Here is a 21,255-nt window from a genome sequence, read left to right on the forward strand (position 1 = left end):
TGACAGGTCTCCCAATGCACTGTGTACACAGTGCACACAGTACACAGGGAGATTGGGGCACCTGCGCAATGGCGCCCCTAGTGCTCAACAGCCGACCTCATGGACAGGCTGAGACTCCACCGCCCCCACTGGCGAGATTCACATTATGCCCCCTGTATTGCACAGAGTGCTGTAAATTGCCATGATTTATTTGGCTGAAAAGAAAAGCGAGGTTTCCTTGCCCATTTTACGGTTAGAATGTTTTTGACAAAATTCCGCCCATTATGTCTGGATTGTACTGTCGTCTAAAAGCTTGAGGTACTTATCGAAATCTGTCACAAAAAGACTTTCTTTCCTGTGATACACGTTTTGATTTGATTTGATTTATTATTGTCACATGTATTAGTATACAGTGAAAAGTATTGTTTTTTGCGCGCTATATAGACAAAGCATACCGTTCATAGAGAAGGAAATGAGAGAGTGCAGAATGTAGTGTTACAGTCATAGCTAGGGTGTAGAGAAAGATCAACTTAAGGTGAGGTAAGTCCATTCAAACATCTGACAGCAGCAGGGAAGAAGCTGTTCTTAAGTTGGTTGGTACGTGACCTCAGACTTCTGTCTCTTTTTCCCGAAGGAAGAAGGTGGAAGAGAGAATGTCCGGGGTGCATGGGGTCCTTAATTATGCTTTGCCGAGGCAGCAGAAAGTGTAGGTAAAGTCAATGGGTGGGAGGCTGATTTGCGTGATGGACTGGGCTACATTCACGACCTTTTGTTGTTCCTTGCAGTCTTGGGCAGAGCAGGAGCCATACCAAGCTGCGATACAACCAGAAAGATTGCTGCTTTCTATGGTGCATCTGTAAAAGTTGGTGAGAGCCGTAGCTGACATGCCAAATTTCCTTAGTCTTCTGAGAAGGTGGAGGCATTGGTGGGCTTTCTTAACTATAGCGTTGGCATGGGGATATTTTGTGATAATACAGGGGAAAATTTGGAACGAAAGTGGGAACTTTATTAAAAATAAATAAAATGTCAAGCAACTTGGTGTAAAAACATATTCCAAAGAAATATTTCACCTGATTCACCATGGAAACATCATGGCTGAACAATTACAGAAAATCGATGATCTACCATGAATGACTCAGTAATGACAGTTCTTTTAGGACTGGGGCGGCTGTCAGTGATAACATTGCACACATACATAGCTCACTAGTATTCCATTCCCCTCTCTGCTATTGCATGGAAAGCGTTGACGTGCTTAAGGTTAATGTGTCCATTAAACTGGAGGAGAGAAGGATTTAATCCAGGTGCACTCAGCAGACCAAATGTAATTTCAATTCTTATGTGGCATAAGAACATTTCTTCTCTTGTGGTAAAGCACAGTTAAGAAAAATATAATAGCCAGGTGTGTTGTGGCCTAGAATTTGCTGTTTAAGGTATCCGTGGGTTTAAAACATACCAGTGAATTTAATGGTGCATGCCATTACCAGCATGTAATTAACCAGAGAGAGAATAGGACCCCTCAAGGACCAAAGTGGACACATACGTGTGGAACCGTAGGAGATGGTCGAGGTTCTCAATAAATATTTCTCCTCTGTGTTTACCGTGGCAAAATACATGAAAACTTGGGAACCTGGGAAAGTTAGTGGCGATATATTGGGAACGGTTCACATTACAGTAGAGGGGGTGATGGACATATTAAAATGTATGAAGGTGGATAAATCTCCTGGCCCTGACCGGGTATATCCAAGAACGCTGGGTGAGGCTGGAGAAGAAATTGCAGGAGCCCTGGCTGAGATATTTGCATCGTTATTAGCCATGGGTGAGGTATCAGAAGGCTGGAGAGTAGCAAATGTCGTGTCTTTATTTAAGAAGGGCTGCAAAAAAAAAACCTGGGAACTATAGACTGGTAAGCCTAACATCTGTGGTGGGGAGGTTACTGGAGAGGATTCTGAGGGATAAGATATACAGATATTTGGGAAGACAGGGTTTGATCAGGAGTAGTCAGCACAGTTTTGTGCATGGGAGATAATGCCTTACAAATTTGTTAGAGTTCTTTGTTGAAGTGACCAGGAAGGTTGATAAGGGCAGGGTGGTAGACGTAGTCCATATGGATTTCAGTAAGGCTTTTGATAAAGTTCCACATGGTAGGCTGCTCTGGAAGGTTGGATCACATGGAATCCAGGGAGAGCTGGCAAATTGGGTATGCAATTGGCTTGACGGTAGGAAGCAGAGGGTAATGGTGGAAGGATGCTTGTCGGACTGGAGGCCTGTGACTAGTGCTGTGTTTCAAGGGTCAATATTGGGCCCATTGCTCTTTATCAACGATTTGGATGAGAATGTACAAGGCATGATCAGTAAGTTTGCAGATGACACCACAATCGGTGGTATTGTAGACAGTGAGGAAAGTTATCAAAAATTGCAGCAGGATCTTGACCAGCTGGGGAAGTGGGCCAAGAAATGGCAAATGGAGTTCAATACAGATAAGTGTAAGGTGTTGCATTTTGGAAAGTCAAATCAAGGTAGGACTTCCACAGTGAATGGTAGGACCTGAGGGAGTATCATGCAACAGATGGACCTTGTAGTTCAGGTGCATGGTTCTCTAAAGGTGGAGTCACGGGGAGATAGGGAGTGAAGAAGGCTTTTGGCATGCTGGCCTTCATCAGTCAGGGCATTGAGTATAGAAGTTAGGAAGCTATGTTGCAGTTGTACAGGATGTTGGTGAGGCCGCACCTGGATTATTGTGTTCAATTTTGGTCGCTTTGCTATAGGAAAGATGTTATTAAACTGGAGAGGGTGCAGATGAGATTGATAAGGATGTTGTCAGGACTCAAGGAGCTGCATTATAGGGAGTGATTGGACAGGCTAGGACTTTTTTCTTTGACGTGTAGGAGACTGAGGGGTGATCTTATTGAGGTGTATAAGATCCTGAGAGGCATGGATAGGGCGAATGCACTCAGTCTTTTTCCCAGGATTGGGGAATCGAGAACTAGAGGACATAGGTTTAAGTTAAAAGGGGAAAGAATTGGTGGGAACCTGAGGAGCAAGTTTAATACACAGATGGTGGTATGTATGTGGAATGAGCTGCCGGAGGAAGCGGTTGAGGCAGGGACATTGACAACATTTAAAAGGCATTTGGACAGATACATGGATAGGAAAGGTTTAGAGGGATATGGGCCAAATGCAGGCAAATGGGGTTAGCTTAGATGGGCTTTTTGGTCAGCAATAGACCAGTTTGGACTGAAGGGCCTGTCTCTGTGCCATAGATTCTATAAACAAGAGCTGGCAGCGATCAGAGGTTGGCAGCTCTGGTGCTCAGTAGTGCCATTTGGGAGGTGGTGGCTGCTGCTGGAACAACAGCGACAGGGGTCCGAGGATAGTGGAGCAACCCAGACCAGAAATAAGGAATGTGGAGGGTGGGGTGGGAATGCTTCATCATGTGGGATGGTGGTGAGAGGTGCAGAAGGGTCAACGGCAAGGGTGGAGTGGGCGATGGATTCTTATGTCCAGTCCCTCAAATCAGGCCCCAAGTATGAATCGCGCACCCAAACCCCATTCCGAAGGTGACAGGCTGGCCACTTAGTTTTCGCTGCCATGCACACCGTGTGACAACAGGCCCATCTGCAGCTAGATTAATACCAGTAGTGGCAGAATGAGACCTGTAAGTAGTCCTTAATTGGACGCTTACAGGCCTCAATGTGCGGCATTCGGGAAGATCAACCATGTGCCTTTCCACCCAGAACTTGATTCTGGCGGTGGTTGGAAGGTTCCGACGCATTACCACCCCACCTATTTACAGGTCCTTCCCACCTCCAAGCTCGCCATGATGAGAGCACAATTTCCACCCCCTGCTCTACACCGTTCTGTTTGACTGCTGTTATCAGCAGTAGTAGTTTTAAAGCTTTAATCTGCTGTATTAGTTAAGGCTTGTTGAGTTAGTATTCTTTCTCTCCCATTCTGTGATCATCTAAATTTAACTCTGATTTTTCAGGGATGGAATGTCCTGTCCTTGCCTTGCGTCAGATAGAAACCATTTTGGTGTTGTACCTTGGGAACGTGGAAGCAGATAACAGTGCAGCCAGGGCAAAGAAGAATCTGGAATCTTAAGGAACTATGGTGCCAACAGTCTATCCCCTTAACCAATGAGATTTCAGATGAAAAAGAAGGGGCGGGAAGGCTAAGAGGAAATCAGGTGACTGAGATTGTCAATTGAAGGACAGCAAGAGAAATAAAGAGAGGGATAGAAAGATTGTATTCAGAGATCAAAAGAGACAGAAAGGAAAAAGATGAAAGCAGTTAAAATTAACATTTTTGATTTTGCAATATTGAAGAAATTACTAAATGCAATTATCGTTCGTTCATTCACTTCTGGTGTCACGGTGGCACAGTGGTTAGCACTGCTGCCTCACAGCGCCAGGGACCCGGGTTCAATTCCTGGCTTGGGTGACTGTCTGTGTGGAGTTTGCACCATCTCCCCGTGTCTGCGTGGGTTTCCTCCAGATGCTCCAGTTTCCTCCCCCGGTCCAAAGATGTGCGGGTTAGGTTGATTGGCCATGCTAAATTGCTCCTTAGCATCAGGGTAAGTACATGGGGTTGAGTGGATAGGGCCTGGGTGGGATCGTTGTTGGTGCAGGCTTGATGGGCCAAATGGCCTCTTTCTGCACTGTCAGGATTCTATGATTCCAACCCAGTGACTCCCAGCAAGAAAGATGCATCATGAATTGTGAATTAGCACTGATTGCTTGGCTGTTCAACTCATAGAAACCAGGACTGACCATCAACTCCTCAAGTATTTGAGGAAATTGCTGCACTTATGCATTGCCCACCAATTAAGCTCACCACAGAAAGTTACTTAACTAGATAAGGAGCCTTTTAGTGATGAGATTTATATTCTTGCAATGCAGTTCAATGTCTGTGGCCCAGAAAGGGAATGATTACAAGGATTTGCATCCCATTTCTTCAGGTGGTAACTTGTTTTTGGAGATTTAAAAAAATGTCAAATGTTTACTTATTTTTTTTTGTCTTTGTCTCTTTAATCCGATCTTTCCTTACTTTCTTCCACCTTTTTCCGTCGGGAAAAAGATACAAAAGTCTGAGGTCACGTACCAACTGACTCAAGAACAGCTTCTTCCCTGCTGCCATCAGACTTTTGAAAGGACCTACCTCATACTAAGTTGATCTTTCCCTACACCCTAACTATGACTGTAACACTACATTCTGCACTCTCTCCTTTCCTTCTCTATGAACGTTAAGCTTTGTCTGTGTAGCACACAAGCAACAATACTTTTCACTGTATACTAATACATGTGACAATAACTCAAATGAAAAAATCCCTTTGCTTTGGGACACCTTTGATTTGATTTATTATTGTCACATGTATTAGTAAACAGTGAAATGTATTGTTTCTTGCGCGCTATACAGACAAAGCATACTGTAGATAGGGAAGGAAAGGAAAGAGTGCAGAATGTAGTGTTACAGTCAGAGCTAGGGTGTAGAGAAAGATCAATTTCATGCGAGGTAGGTCCATTCAAAAGTCTGATGGCAGCAGGGAAGAAGCTGTCCTTGTGTCAGTTGGTACGTGTCCTCAGGCTTTTGTGTCTTTTTCCTGACGGAAGAAGGTGGAAGAGAGAATGTCTGGGCTGCGTGGGGTCCTTGATTATGCTGGCTTCTTTTCCGAGGCAGTGGGAAGTGTAGACAGAGTCAATGGATGGGAGGCTGGTTTGAGTGATGGACTGGGTTTCATTCACAACCTTTTGTAGTTTCTTGCAGTCTTAGACAGAGCAGGAACCATACCAAGCTGTGATACAACCAGAAAGAATGCTTTCTATGACACCTTGTGGTTGTGAAGTGTGCTAGATTAATGTAAGTTCTAATTTTTTCTTCTATTTTGCAATATCAGTTTTTGCCAAAAGATGTTAAATCCAATACTATTGTTGCAAGGACAATTGGTCTCTGCAATCTGAAGTGCCCCTCTTAACATCAGCGCTTCTCTCTATTTTTCACAAATGTTTAATAGCTGGGATGAAGTGGCAGCCCCAATCATAGAATCGTAGAGTAGAATCATAGAATGGTTACAGCACAGAAGGTGACCATTCAGCCGTTGTGTTCATGCCAGCTCTCTGCAAGAGTAACTCTGCTTCCATACACTTGATCTTTCTCCATATCCTGGCATTTTCTTTCTCTTCAGGTATTTATCCTATTCATGTTTGAAAGCCTCAATCGAATCTGCTTCCATCACACGCTCAGGCAGTGCATTCCAGAGTCTAACCACTTGCTGCACAAAGCAATTTCTCCTCATGTCCCCCATTGGTTCTTTTGCCAATCACTTTTAAGTAGATGTCCTCTGGTTCTTCATCCTTTCATCAACAGGAGCCATTTTGCTCTATCATACACTTGAGTACATCCCTCATAATTTTCAGCACTTATATCAAATTTAATATGATTTTGATTTATTATTGTCACATGTATTAGCGTACAGAGAAAAGTATTGTTTCTTGCGCGCTATACAGACAAAGCATACTGTTCATAGAGAAGGAAAGGAGAGAGTGCAGAATGTAGTGTTACTGTCACAGTTAGGGTGTAGAGAAAGATCAGCTTAATGTGAGGTAGGTCCATTCAAAAGTCTGATGGCAGCAGGGAAGAAGCTGTTTTTGAGTCAGTTGATATGTGACCGCAGATGTTTATATTTTTTCCCAATGGATGAAGGTGGAAGAGAGAATGTCTGGGGTGCATGGAGTCCTTAATTATGCTGGCTGCTTTTCCGAGGCTGCGGAAAGTGTAGACAGTGTCAATGGATGGGAGACTGGTTTGCATGATGGACTGGGCTACATTCACGACCTTTGTATTTTGTTGCGGTCTTGGACAGATCAGGAGCCATACCAAGCTGTGATACAACCAATTTCAACCTTCTCTTCCCTCAGGAGAACAAGCCCAGCTTCTCCAATCTATCTACGTGACTAAAGATCCCATCCCTGGAACCATTCTCATACATCTTTCTGGCACTCTCTCAAAAGCCTTCATTCTTCTTATAGTGCCAGAAAAGGACAAAACACTTCAGTTCAGGCCAAACCTGTATTGTATGAACATTCACCATAACTTCTTTGCTTTAGTGCCCTATGGCTGGGATTTTCTACTCCCGTTTGTGTCGGGCAGGTTCGACAACAGGAGCAGGAATTAGCACGAGAGATGCAAAGTTGCATTTTGCATTGACGTAGACACGTGATGTGATTGTTCCCCCCTCCCCCCGCCCCCTACCATTGATGTCCAGTTAAGTGCCTGAAGGTACTTGATATGGCGGATCTCCCAGAAAGAGATCATGGGGCTTTCAATGGATCTCCAGCCAGCAGGCAAGACCCTCTGTCATCTCCATTAAATACCACCCTCTGCCTCATGATGCCCATTGGAACATTGCCCTCAGCAATTCAAGAAGACAGCACACCACCAGCTTTTGAAGGGTAATTAGGGATGGGCAATAAATGCTGGCCTAACCAGTGGTACCCGCATTCCATGAATGCATTCAAAAAATCTGGCATTCATTCAGCCCTTGATACCTGTTTCAGCATTCCACAGGGCCATGGCTGAACAATAAATCACCCCATTCTTGCACCTTTTTCATACCATTGCTCCACATTCTTTGGTATCCAAAGCCAACATGATCTATCAATCTGAGATGATATAAAAGCAAAATACTGTGGATGCGAGAATCGAAAACAAAAACAGAAAATGATGGAAAATCTCAGTAGATCTGACAGCCTCTGCGGAGAGCGATGACCCTCAAAAAGTTGACTCTATTCTCTCTCCACAGATGCTGTCTGACCTGCTGCAACTTTCCACCATTTTCTGCAACCTATCAATCTCTGTCTTGAGAATTTCGATTGACATAAACTCCAATTGTAGTTAACACGGCACAGTGATGTATCCAGACCATCACTAAACACATTTTGGATTACTGAAGCAGCAGTTTAACTGCCCTGGTAGCCTTGCTCCGCGATACGTGCCGCGAACCTCCGACCCCGCCTGCAGCTGCAGTGGATGGAGTTTTGGTTGGGCGCCAAATTCTCCATTCTCGCTGGCGGCGGGGGCAGGGCGAACGAGATCGGAGAATCCCGCCCAGGATCCGCGCAAAACCTGTGCAGTCGCTTCGTACTCCATGACCCTGCTACCCAGAAAATGAGGTGCCAATTGCCTGCAGTAGGGGCTCTTGGCTAAATGCAACCATGCCAGTATCATTGTACGACACTTCAGCAGTAAGCCCATCTTATGAGTAGTGCACCATGGTTAAATGCACATTCTATTATTGCTAAATTGAAAAAAACGTTTTGAGAACATTTTATCACACTTCAGATTCCGCACATGGGTGCATGAAAGAGACAATTATCCTTTCATGTTACACTTTCTGACTTTGAGACAGGAATTTTCCAGCATTTTCTAACAGCAAACATCTCTTGTCATGCAATAAATGATTGGCCCTAAGATCAGTTAGATCTTGTGACTTTAAAGACATAGGTTGCCTTAAACGCGGTGCCAACTTACAAACAGAATAATATATCGTGCTTCTTCAGAAGGAACTCTTCAAAATGCAGCAAATGAAAATACAACAAAACTTACTCCAACTTATAAATCAAAAAAAGGGTTTGGCTTCAGATAAAGCTCGGCACAACATCGTGGGCTGAAGGGCCTGTTCTGTGCTGTACTGTTCTATAAAGAAACGTCATTACTCCAAACTTGCAGCCTCGCCCTGGGCCCCTCCAAGCTCCCCACAATTCTACATAGTTCCTTATTTATAATGAGTCAGCTGGTCAGCTGACTATTACATCACTCTGCGATTGGTTCCATGTTTTACTGGGCCAGCTGACCTTACATCTTGCTCCATTGTTCACATTACATCCAATCAAAGTTGTCACCGGTTACATTCTAACACAGTAGACAAGGTAACACTCCAGTCATTATAAAACTGTGCGTTATCTAAATTACTGTGAGTAACAACAGGGAGCATTCATGACCAATAATATCCCTGGGTCAACAGGCCATAGCTGGACATCAATGCAGTCGCAAATCAATCTCAAAAATGTAAGTGAAGGTGACACCAGTCATCACTGGCATATAGGACATGCGCTCCCTCATGGAGAATGCACAGCTGACAGACCTGAAAGAAGAACTGCACTTGTTGGTTGAGAGCTGCTTTTTAAGTTTATTTATTCGTCTCACAAGTAGGCTGATATTAACACTGCAATGAAGTTACTGTGAGAATCCCTGAGTCGCCACACTCTAGCGCCTGTTCAGTTACACCAAGGGAGAATTTAGCAGGGTCAATGCATCTAACCAGCATGTCTTTCAGAGGAAACCGGAGCACCCGGAGGAAACCCACGCAGACATGGGGAAAATGCGCAGACTCCGCACAGGCAGCGACCCAAGCCAGGAATCGAACCCGAGTCCCTGGCGCTGTGAGAAGCAGTGCTAACCACTGGTGCCACCGTCCCGCACAGAGACAGCTGGCTCAGTGCAACATTCAGATCGCTGGTCTTAGTGAGACTCGTCTACCTGAGGAGGGTCAGTTGAAGAAACCGGCACAGGTTGCGCATTCCTGTGGGGTGCTCGTGGAAGAGAAGAATGGTGCAAAGCTGCCGTATGCTTTGCTTCCATGAACAGTCTCTGCCCACCCTCCCAGACCTCCCTTATGCTCCCTCTGCCAAGACCCCCAAACTCTACCTGTTTCTGAAACCCCGCCACTCAGACTGAGGGTCCGCTTGCAGTCCCAGTCCTGACCACTGCAGCTTCTGGCACTGCATTGATGAGAGAGCTGCCAGCCAACCAGACTGAACAGTAGCTCTCTAAGGTGGGACTTTCTCCAAGCTGAGAGGTGTGAGTCCCACCTCCGGTTTAAGTAACTGTGGTGAAAACAGTGCCGGCGGCAAACGCATTCCTGCTGACTCTTCAGTTGGCGTACAGGGAAACCCCATCATTCTAAAACTCCTGTCCCAAGCCTGTCTGTCTTAACTGAAGAAGGAGCAATCCAGTTTTGAACTGACACGTTGTGCTGATTACTTTCTCACATGTGGAATTAAGCAACTACTGCATATTAAAGTGAAAAATAATTATTTGCAAAAATATTAATAAATAGAACAAAGAGAATAAAGAACAGTACAACACAGGAACAGGCCCTTCGGCCCACCTATTCTATGCTGACACAGATGCCTCTCTAATCTAATATTTTCATGCCTCTACATGGTCAATATCCCTCTATTCGCTGCCTATTCATGTATCTATCCAGATGCCTCTTGAATGTTGCAGAATCTGCTTCCACCATCTCCTCCAGCAGTGCATTCCAGGCAGTCACCACCCTCTGTGTGAAAAAGTTGCCCCTCACATCCCTTTTAAACTTTCCCCCTCTCACTTTCAACCTATGCCTCCGAGTAATTGATCCTTCGATCCTGGGTAAAAGACTCTGACAATCCACTCTATCCAAGCCTGTTATAATCTTGTAAACCTCTACCAGGTCCCCCCCATCCTCCGACGCTCCAATGAAAACAATCCAAGTGTGTTCAACCTTTCTTCATAGTCCATATCCTCCAAACCAGACAACATCCTGGTAAATCTCTTCTGCAACCCTTTCCAATGCATCAAAATCCTTCTTGGGTGGCACGGTAACACAGTGGTTAGCACTGCTGCTTCACAGCTCCAGGGACCTGGGTTTGATTCCCGGCTTGGGTCACTGTTTGTGTGGAGTTTGCACATTCTCCTCGTGTCTGCGTGGGTTTCCTCCGGGTGCTCCGGTTTCCTCCCACAGTCCAAAGATGTGCGGGTTAGGTTGATTGGCCATGCTAAAAATTGCCCCTTAGTGTCCTGGGATGCGTAGATTAGAGGGATTAGTGGGTAAAATATGTAGGGATATGGGGGTAGGGCCTGGGTGGGATTGTGGTCGGTGCAGACTCGATGGGCCGAATGGCCTCTTTCTGTACTGTAGGGTTTCTATGATTTCTATGATTAGTGTGGCGATCAGAATTGTACACAATACTCCAAATGCGGCCTAACCCGGATGGTGCAGTGTATCCAATGGGGCCTACAGTGATATGTTAGAATCATAGAATCACAGAACCCCTACAGTGCAGAAGGAGGCCATTCAGCCCAACTGCACCGACTCATACCCAGGCTTACCCCATAACCCCACATATTTACCTCACTAATCCCCGTAACCTATATACCCTGGGACACTAGGGGCAATTTAGCATGGCTAATCTACCTAGTCTGCACATCTTTGGACTGTAGGAGGAAACCGGAGGAAACCCACTTCGACACAGGGAGAACATGCAAACTCCACACAGACAGTCACCCAAGGCTGGAATTGAACCCAGTACTAAGCACTGCGCCGCCCTGGTTACTCGGGTCACATTTATTCAAGCTTCTCAAATCTTTTGGACTCAGCGGTAGTCTCAGGGGGGAGATTGTAATTTGCCAAACTCCGGACTGGAATTGAGATCCGTCAATTATTTCAGATGTGCCATTTGGTTTTGGCTGGATCTACTCCTCAGTATATTACTGTGTATCAATTAGACCTATTTTATTAGCCACACATTACCTGCTCCTTGAACCACAGGCGAAAGGTGCTGACTGCCCTTTTAGCTCAGCCATTAATGTGGACTGTGTTTCTCTATCAGTTTCTACATATGTGAGAGCAATCAGATAGAGGAGCAGGAATCGGGGCCAGGTGGCCTTGCAAACATGCTCGACCATTCAAAAACCGATCAGAGAATTATGGAAAATTACAGCGCAGAAGGAAGCCACTCAAACTGTGCTGTCTCTTTGAAAGAACTCTCCTGCTCAGTTCCAAATGCTGCCTTTTTTTGTCCACAATCCTTTCAGTTCCCCCTGTCCTCTTTATTACTTTTGCTTTCCTCACAAATCTTTCATTTTCCTGGCTGCTTGTTTACCTTGACTTTTGCCAGCTTATTTGGCTAACAGCCTGTCCGTGGTCACACTCAGCTGCTGTCTCCCAGCACTTGCCAGTGAGTGAGGGGAAGACAAGAGGCCACAGTGTGAGTAAATATAGAAAGTGCCGGAAGTGCACAGCAGGTCTGTCAGCCTCTGTAAAAGGAAGAGATGGGTTAATGTTCCAGCTGTAGAGCCTTTGTCACAGCAGGGCCTTTCTGATGCTGCCAGGCCTGCTGTGTATTTCCAGCACACTCCATTTCCATTTCAGTGCTCACGCTTACGCAGGGAAGAATTACATTTCCATCTTGGTCAGGACGATGGAGACTCCTGTAAGTGTTTGGACACCAGCACGAAATTCAACAAGGATTTTCCTGCTTATGTCTGGAGAACTCTTTGGTGGCAGACTAGTCCACAGTGGTTAGCACTGCTGCCTCACAGCGCCAGGGACCCGGGTTCGATTCCCGGCTTGGGTCACCGTCTGTGTGGAGCTTGCACGTTCTCCCCGTGTCTGCGTGGGTTTCCTTCGGGTGCTCCGGTTTCCTCCCGCACTCCAAAGATGTGCAGGTTAGGTGGATTGGCCATGCTAAGTGATGCGCTATTCAGACACGAGGCTTGAAGCTCAGTAAATGAAAGGCTTTTATTTACTGTTAACGAAGCTACCGGAACTTATATACAATATCCCAGACTGAAGGGGTCCCGGCCAGAGCAGGGACTCTTATACCTCTCCCAGGAGGCGGAGCCCGACTGGGATGTGCCACAACACTACAGTACAAAGGTGTAACAACCCCACCCTAACCCCAACAGCAACAATAGCACAACCCAACAGTAACATATGTACATCCTTGTAGTCCTGGCCAGCCCCTGGCTCAGCACTTTTCCAGTGGGAACCAACGATGGTTCACCACACTAAGTTACCCTTTAGTGTCAGGGAGATTAGCAGGGTAAATACGTAGGGTTACGGAGATAGGCCCTTGGTGGGATTGTTGTCAGTGCAGACACGATGGACTGAATGGCCCCTTTCTGCACTCTCGGGATTCTATGATTTGAGTGGTATTTTCAGGATATTAATGGGAATTGACTGACTGGACAGAGAGAAACCTTTTATACTGATTGGGGAGTGTAGGATAACAGGAATAGCCTAGAAAGTAGAACAGACATCCAGGAATAAAATTATCAAACGTGAAGTTTAATAGAAGGCTTTCACTAGCATTATAGGTCGGGATCACATCCATAGCAGCCCCATATTTTGTTTCATATTCAAATGGGAGATGACTACATAATGACATTTTAATTTGTGATCTTTTTGACTCACCATTTGTGGGAATAATGAGAGGATGCATCAGACCTATATCACAGTTAAAGTGAGATCACAGAATGCTGGAGGATCAAACAACTTTGGTCCAATTAGGTGCAGGGGTAAGGTGAGATTGGCATCAAGGCAGCATTTAGCATTGTTTGAAATAGGACATCAAGGAGATTCAGTAAATTGAAGTCAGTGGAAATCACGGGAAAAGCTGTTGACTGGTTGCAGTCATACCTAGCGCAAAGAAAGGTGGTTGTGTTTGATGGAGTCCAATCATTTCAGTCCCCGGACTCGCTATAGGAGTTCCTCAGAACACTATCCGAAGCCCAACCACCTGCTTCATCAATGACCTTTCCTCATAAGATCAGAAGTGGGGATGTTTGCTGATGAATGCACAATATTCAGAAACAAAGAACAAAGAAAATTACAGCACAGGAACAGGCCCTTCGGCCCCCCAAGCCTGCACCGACCATGCTGCCCGACTTAACTAAAACCCCCGACGCTTCCGGGGACCATATTCCTCTATTCCCATCTCATTCATGTACTTGTCAAGACGCCCCTTAAAAGTCTCTACCGCATCCGCTTCCAGGACTTCTCTGATACTGAAGCAATCTGTGGTCGCATGAAACAAAACTGCACAACATTCAGGCTGGGGTAAGTGGCAAGTCGCATTCATGCCTCACAGGTGCCAGATAACAACCATCTTCAATAAGAGAGAATCCCTCTATAGATTCGGCCAGACCTGCTGAGTATTTCCAGCATTTTCTGTTTTAATTTCAGATTTCCAGCATCTGCAGTGTTTTGCTTTTATATTTTTTGTGCCATAATTTAATCATCAGCCCTTGACATTCAATGGCATTGCAGTCACTGAGTTCCCCACTATCAACATCCTGGGAGGTGACCATTAATCAGAAACTGAACTGGACCAGTCGTATAAATACTGTGGCTACAAGAGTAGGTCAGAGGATAGGAATCGGGGTGGCATGTTGGCACAGTGTTTAGCACTGCTGCCTCACAGCTCAATTCCGGCCTTGGGTCACTGTCTGTGCGGAGTTTGCACGCTCTCCCCAAGTCTGCTTGGGTTTCCCCCGGGTGCTCTGGTTTCCTCCCACAGTCCAAAGATGTGCGGGTTACAAAGAACAAAGAACAATACAGCACAGGAACAGGCCCTTCGGCCCTCCAAGCCCGCGCCGCTCCCTGGTCCAAACTAGACCATTCTTTTGTATCCCTCCATTCCCACTCCGTTCATATGGCTGTCTAGATAAGTCTTAAACGTTCCCAGTGTGTCCGCCTCCACCACCTTGCCTGGCAGCGCATTCCAGGCCCCCACCACCCTCTGTGTAAAATATGTTAGGTTGATTAGCCATGATAAATTGACCCTAGTGTCAGGGGATCAGCAGGGTAAATATGTGGGGTTACTGGAGTGAGGTCGGGGTGGGATTGTGGTTGGTGCTGACTCGATGGGCCGAATGGCCTCCTTCTGCATTGTAGAGATTCTATGATTCTATGATTCTCACCTTCTGACTCCCCAAAGCCTGCCCAACATCTACAAGGAGCAAGTCAGGAGTGTGATGGAATACTCTCCACTTGCCTGGATGAGTGCTGCTCCAACAACACTCAAGAAGCTCGACACCACCCAGGATAAAGCAGCTTTCTTGACCAATGTTCCCTCTAAGCATGGGCAGCAATTGGGAATGTGCAACATGAGAAAAAGAAAGTTGCGCACAATCAGCATTCCCTTTAAGATGTATACACACATACAGTGCAATGAAGCAGCTGCACACAGCAAGCAGAGGTTAGAGGCAATATTGATTGGCACCACATCTACCATATTAAATATTCACTCCATCCACCACAGCGTATATCATCGACAAGATTCACTGCAGTAAGTCGCCAAAGCCTCTTCAACAGCATCTTCCAAACCTATGAGTTCTACCACCCAGAAGGACAAGGGCAGCAGATACATTGGAACACCCCACCTGCAAGTTTGCCTCCAAGCCTCCCAACATCCTGTGTTGGAACTATATCCCTGTTCCATCACTAGGTCAAAATCCTGGGCCTCCCTTACTAACACCATTGTAGGAATAGCCATTCCACAACACGGTAGCACAGTGGTTAGCACTGCTGCCTCACAATGCCAGGGACCTGGGTTCGATTGCCAGCTTGGGTCACTGTCTGTGTGGAGTTTGCACGTTCTCCCCGTGTCTGCATGGGTTTCCACCAGGTGCTCCGGTTTCCTCCCACATTCTGAAAGACGTGCAGGTTAGGTGCATTGACCCAAACAGGTGCCGGACTGTGCCGACGAGGGGAATTTCACAGTAACTTCATTGCAGTGTTACTGTAAGCCTTACTTGTGACTAATAAATAAACTTTAGAAAAATGGACTTGTAGATATGCAGGTATTGGCAGGTTTTCTGTTTTTATCTACAGTGAGAGCTATGACGTCTGGTGTATTGCAGTGTCCATTGTTGGTCACGAAAAATCTCAGTAACATCACCCATCTCAGCTCTTGTCTCAATGCTTTGAAACCCTCATCCATAACTTTGTTACCTCGAGTAAGAAGCCTCACAACACCACGTTAAAGTCCAACATGTTTATTTGGTATAACGAGCTTTCAGAGCGCTGCCCTTCATCAGGTGAATGGGGTTTGTTGCCTCTAGTGGTTAGCACTGCTGCCTCACAGCGCTAGGGACTCAGGTTTGATTCCCGACTTGGGTCACTGTCTGCGTGGAGTCTGCACGTTCTCCCCGTGTCTGCGTGGGTTTGCTCCGAGTGCTCCAGTTTCCTCCCACAGTCCGAAAGACGTGCTAGTTAGGTGCATTGGCCATGCTAAATTCTCCCTCAGTGTACCTGAACAGCGCTGGAGTGTGGCGACTAAGGGATTTTCACAGCAACTTCATTGCAGTGTAAGACTACTTGTGACACTACTTAACAAACTAAAAACTTGACCATTCCAATGCTGGCCTCACACACTCTGTACATAATAGCTCATCCAAAGCTCTGCTTAGTGTACCTTACCTCGTGCCAAGTTCTGTTCACTCATCACCCACTATGTTTGCTGACCGACATTGACTTCTGATCCAGCAGATCCTTGTTTCTGTAATAACTCGGGAGTCAGCTGTAATGGAATGATGCTTTATTGCACAAAGTAAAAGTAAAATCACAAGCCTGTGGTGAACATACAGGTGGACCCGCTCAGGGGCTTGCTTTATAAAGGGCTCAGGATACGAGTTCCACCTGTTAAGGTAATTACCTATTACCACGGGAACTCATATCCTACGAGTCTCACTGGGAGGTCAATCAGGGATTCCCCATGTAAGTCCTGGGAGTTATCACAGTTTCCATATCCTACCAATGCCTTGTTCCTTCCAACTCTGTAACCTCTTCCAGCCTTACAATCCTCTGAGACACTGAGATCTTGGCTTCTTTGACTCTGGACTCTTCCATATTCCGACATTAATCACCTTATTGGTGGCCAGGCTTTCAGTTGCCTAAGTCCGAAGCTCTGACATTACCCAGCACCCTTCACCACCCCGCCCAACTCATTTCCCTTCTCCACTACTCTTTTAACACATGTAGCTCTTTGGCCCAGATTTTAGTCACCAGTCTTTCATGTCACTTTACGGGGTTTGGTGTCAAACTCAGCAACTTGACTCATTTTACGAAGTTAAAGGCACTATGGAAATGCAAGTTGTTGTTGTAAGAACTACAGAATTAGTTAAAGGAGACACTCACAACCAGGTAGGCTGTGAAGATAGAAAAATAAATGACAAGTTCTAAAAGTTTATTTATTAGTCACAAGTAGGCTTACATTAACACTGCAGTGAAGTTACTGTGAAAATCCCTGAGAAGTTACGGAGAAAATCCCACAGCGCCAGGAACCCGGGTTCGATTCCTGGCATGGGTTACTGTCTGTGCGGAGTCTGTATGTTCTCCCTGTGTCTGCATGGGTTTCCTCTGGGTGTTCCGGTTTCCTCCCACTGTCCGAGAGACGTGCTGGTTAGGTGCATTGGCCATGCTAAATTCCCCCTCAGTGTACCCAAACAGGCGCCGGAGTGTGGTGACTAGGGGATTTTCACAGTAACTTCATTGCCGTGTTAATGTAAGCCTACTTGTGACACTAATAAATAAACTTGAGTTTCCCACGGTGGATACAGCTTATTGCTTTTTACTATTTTATTATTTTGACAGCAGGTGGTGCCTCATGTTTATGATTTGCAAATGATCATCTCGGGTTTGTTCATGGTTGGCAACTCTGTCTCATCACGGACAAACTACTGACCAGCGATTTGGCTCAATGTTACTACGAAGTGCCAATGGCATTCATCCACCTGGCTAAAATTAGTTTGAGTGATGAACTTGAGCTGCAACAAGCCTCCATTATTGCCCCTCCCTTTGATATTTGATTTGATTTGATTTATTATTGCCACATTTATTAGCATACAGTAAAAAGTATTGTTTCTTGCACGCTGTACGGACAAAGCATTCTGTTCATAGAGAAGGAAAGGAGAGAGTGCAGAATGTAGTGTTACAGTCATAGCTAGGGTGTAGAGAAAGATCAACTTAATGCAAGGTAGGTCCATTCAAAAGTCTGCTGGCAGCAGGGAAGCAGCTGTTCTTGAATCAGTTGGTACGTGTCCTCAGACCTTTGTATCTTTTTCCCAACGGACGAAGCTTGCAGGGGCACTGTGGCACAGTGGTTAGCACTGCTGCGTCACAGTGCCAGGGTCCCAGGTTCAATTCCGGCCTCGGGTCACTGTCTGTGTGGAGTTTGCACATTCACCCCGTGTCTGCGTGGGTTTCCTCTGGGTGCTCCAGTTTCCTCCCACAGTCCAAAGATGTGCGGGTTAGGTGGATTGGCCATGCTAAATTGATCCTAGTGTCAGGGGGATTGGCTAGGGTAAATGCGTGGGGTTATAGAAATAGGGCCTGGGTGGGGTTGGGTCGGTACAGACTTGATGGGCCGAATGGCCTCCTTCTGTACTGTAGGGATTCTATGATTCTATGAAGGTGGAAGAGAGAATGTCCGGGGTGTGTGGGGTCCTTAATTATGCTGATGCTTTTCCGAGGCAGTGGGAAGTGAAGACAGTGTCAATGGATGGGAGGCTGGTTTGCGTGATGGATTGGGCTTCGTTCATGACCCTTTGAATTTTTTTGCCATCTTGGACAGAGCAGGAGACATACCAAGCTGTGATACAACCAGAAAGATTGCTTTCTATGATGTATCTGTAAAAGTTGGTGAGAGTGGTAGTGGACATGCCAAATTCCTTACTCCTTCTCTGAGATTTGAATACTTAGTTCTCAGATGTATGTTTGAGATTTGAACCCATGTCTGATACAGGAAATTTTGGTACTTAGCTAGCACTTTAATCAATGTGATCTGGAACAAAGAGGTCACAGATATAGGTTGTGATGTGGAGATGCCGGTGTTGGATTGGGGTGGACAAGATGAGAGGTCACATGACACCAGGTTTTAGTAAAACATATTTTATTTAACAACTCAGTTAAAATATAACAAAATGAATTAGCATAACTTTTACCAATTGAAATATTTAATCATGACAAGGTATAGTTTTTAATTGCTAGCTATTTATATTATTTCCAATTTAAAGAATATCCCTGTGAACACCTCTTCAGAATCAGTTAGCAAGACACAGGCTTCGGTGAATTCCGAGTCTTCCAGCCTTTTAACCCCTCTGGACAAACATACAGAGAGACACCAGTCTTCTGACTCTCAGATAGCAGCATCCAGAGAAATACTTGTCTTCACACAGTAGAACTCCAGTGAGAGAGAGGGAGAAAACACCTCTTGTCTTTCGCTGACCTCTGGAGAGATACTTATTTTCTAGCAGGTCCCCAGACTTCAATTTCCAGGAAGAGAGAGAGAAAGAGCTACTGCTCTTCTTAAATTCAAACTTCAACTGCCTGCTTTTTATCTCTCAGTAAGCCAAGCTCCACTCATAGAGTCATAGAGGTTTGCAGCATGGAAACAGGCCTTTTGGCCCAACTTGTCCATGCTGCTCTTTTTTTAAAAACCCCTAAACCAATCCCAAATGCCCGCATTTGGCCCATATCCCTCTATACCCACGTATTTACCTGCTAGTACCCCTGGAACTATGTAGCAAATTAGCATGGCCAATCCAACCTGACCCACACATCTTTGCACACTGATGAGTTTCTTCTTGTCAATCAACCTAATCAAACCCTACTCTGAAATCCCAGGGAACAACTGTAAGAATAGCAATGATGCATCAGCCCAGATTAAAACAAACACTCCAATAATTAGGAGTAATTAACCTTCTGCAGTATCAGTAAGTGGGTCAGTAGCTGTAGACAATGGGCACCATGACCAGAGTTGAAGTATAAAACAGTCAATTCAGAAGAAACATGGCACAAATACATTTCTTAAAGGCACAGTATCATCACAAAGTCAAATACCATCCTGAGGTGGGACTATCTCACTGTTGCTTCACTGTCACTGGGTCAAAATCCTGGAACACCAACGTGTGCACATGGACTGAAGGGCAAGGTGGCACAGTGGTTAGCACTGCTGCCTCACAGCGCCAGGGACCTGGGTTCGATTCCTGGCTTGGGTCACTCTCTGTGTGGAGTTTGCACATTCTCCCCGTGTCTGCGTGGGCTTCCTCCGGGTGTTCCGGTTTCCTCCCACAGATGTGCGGGTCAGGTTGGATTGGCCATGCCAATTTGCCACATAGTGCCAGGGGTTGTTGTTGTTGTTCGTCCATCATCGGCGATGAGGACCTCGACACCATTAGTCATTATGAGGCTGGATGCGGTGAGTCCGAAGATGACTGATCAGGCCAATTCGGGCACGGAATGTCCTGGCACATATTGGGCAAACTTGAGTAGGCGCTGTAGTTGTTGCGCTGGTGTCTCTGGACTTGCGCAGCTCGCGCTTAAATTGTGCATTGCACCTTGCTTCATAAGCTTGACAGCCCTTGTGGATGAGGCAGCGCCAGGTAGGGCGGTTTTGTGCTAGCGTTTCCCAGGTGGTCGTGTCTATGTCAAGTGACTTCAGGGAGGCCTTGAGTGTGTCTTTGTAACGTTTCTTCTGCCCTCCATGCGAGCGTCTTCCAGCAGAGAGTTCCCCAAAAAGGAGCTGCTTGGGTATGCGCTTGTCCGGCATACGGATGACATGACCTGCCCACCGGGCCTGTGCTCTCATCAGCAGTGTGTGGACTGATGGTAGACTTGCTCTAGAGAGAACTTCAGTGCCTGGTACTTTGTCTTGCCATCTGATGCATAATATTCTGCGAAGACAAGTCATGTGGAAATGATTGAGCTGTCTTGCATGCCTTCGATACACAGTCCACGTTTCACAGGCATACAGGAGGGTAGTGAGTACCACGGCGCTGTAGACCTTCAGTTTTGTTGCTGGCCTGATTCCTCGACGTTCCCATACAGTGGAACGCAGTCGACCGAAAGCAGAACTTGCCTTTGCTATTCTGCAGTTAACTTCTGTATCAATAGTCACTGCTCAGGAGAGGGTGCTGCCAAGATAAGTGAACTGGTCCACTGCCTGTAGTTTCTGCCCTTTGATTGTGATTATGGGTTCTGTGTACGGTGCATGAGGAGCAGGCTGGGGCAGGGGGAGCAGGCTGGTGCATGAGGAGCAGGCTGGGGCAGGAGGAGCAGGCTGGGGCATGGGGAGCAGGCTGGGGCAGGGGGAGCAGGCTGGGGCATGGGGAGCAGGCTGGTGCATGAGGAGCAGGCTGGTGCATGAGGAGCAGGCTGGGGCAGGGGGAGCAGGCTGGTGCATGAGGAGCAGGCTGGGGCATGACTTCGGTCTTTTTAATGTTGATGGTGAGTCTAAAGTTGTCACAAGCCGTGGAAAATTTGTCCATACCGACTTGCATCTCTGGCTCTGAGCCTGTATACAGGGCGCAGTCACCGGCAAAGAGGAAGTCTCTCAGAACAGTCTCCTTCACTTTGGTAATAGCTTGAAGTCTCCTCAGGTTGAAGAGCTTCCCATCCACTCTGTACTTAAGGCTGATTCCAGCAAAACTGTCGTGGAAGCCATCATTCAGCAT

General features: G+C 46.1%; 1 protein-coding gene across 1 annotated transcript in view; it reads left to right on the forward strand.

Moving 5' to 3' along the window:
* The first annotated feature begins 1,536 nt into the window (after positions 1 to 1,536).
* LOC144499283 (SH3 and multiple ankyrin repeat domains protein 2-like) overlaps positions 1,537 to 21,255 on the forward strand; it is a 427,127-nt gene continuing 407,408 nt past the window's right edge. Inside the window, exon 1 of the mRNA XM_078221398.1 lies at positions 1,537 to 1,795. Coding sequence (XP_078077524.1) covers positions 1,537 to 1,795 — 259 coding nt within the window. The remainder of the gene's footprint in view (positions 1,796 to 21,255) is intronic.

Source organism: Mustelus asterias, chromosome 9, assembly GCF_964213995.1.
Source record: "Mustelus asterias chromosome 9, sMusAst1.hap1.1, whole genome shotgun sequence".
Lineage (NCBI taxonomy): Eukaryota > Metazoa > Chordata > Chondrichthyes > Carcharhiniformes > Triakidae > Mustelus > Mustelus asterias.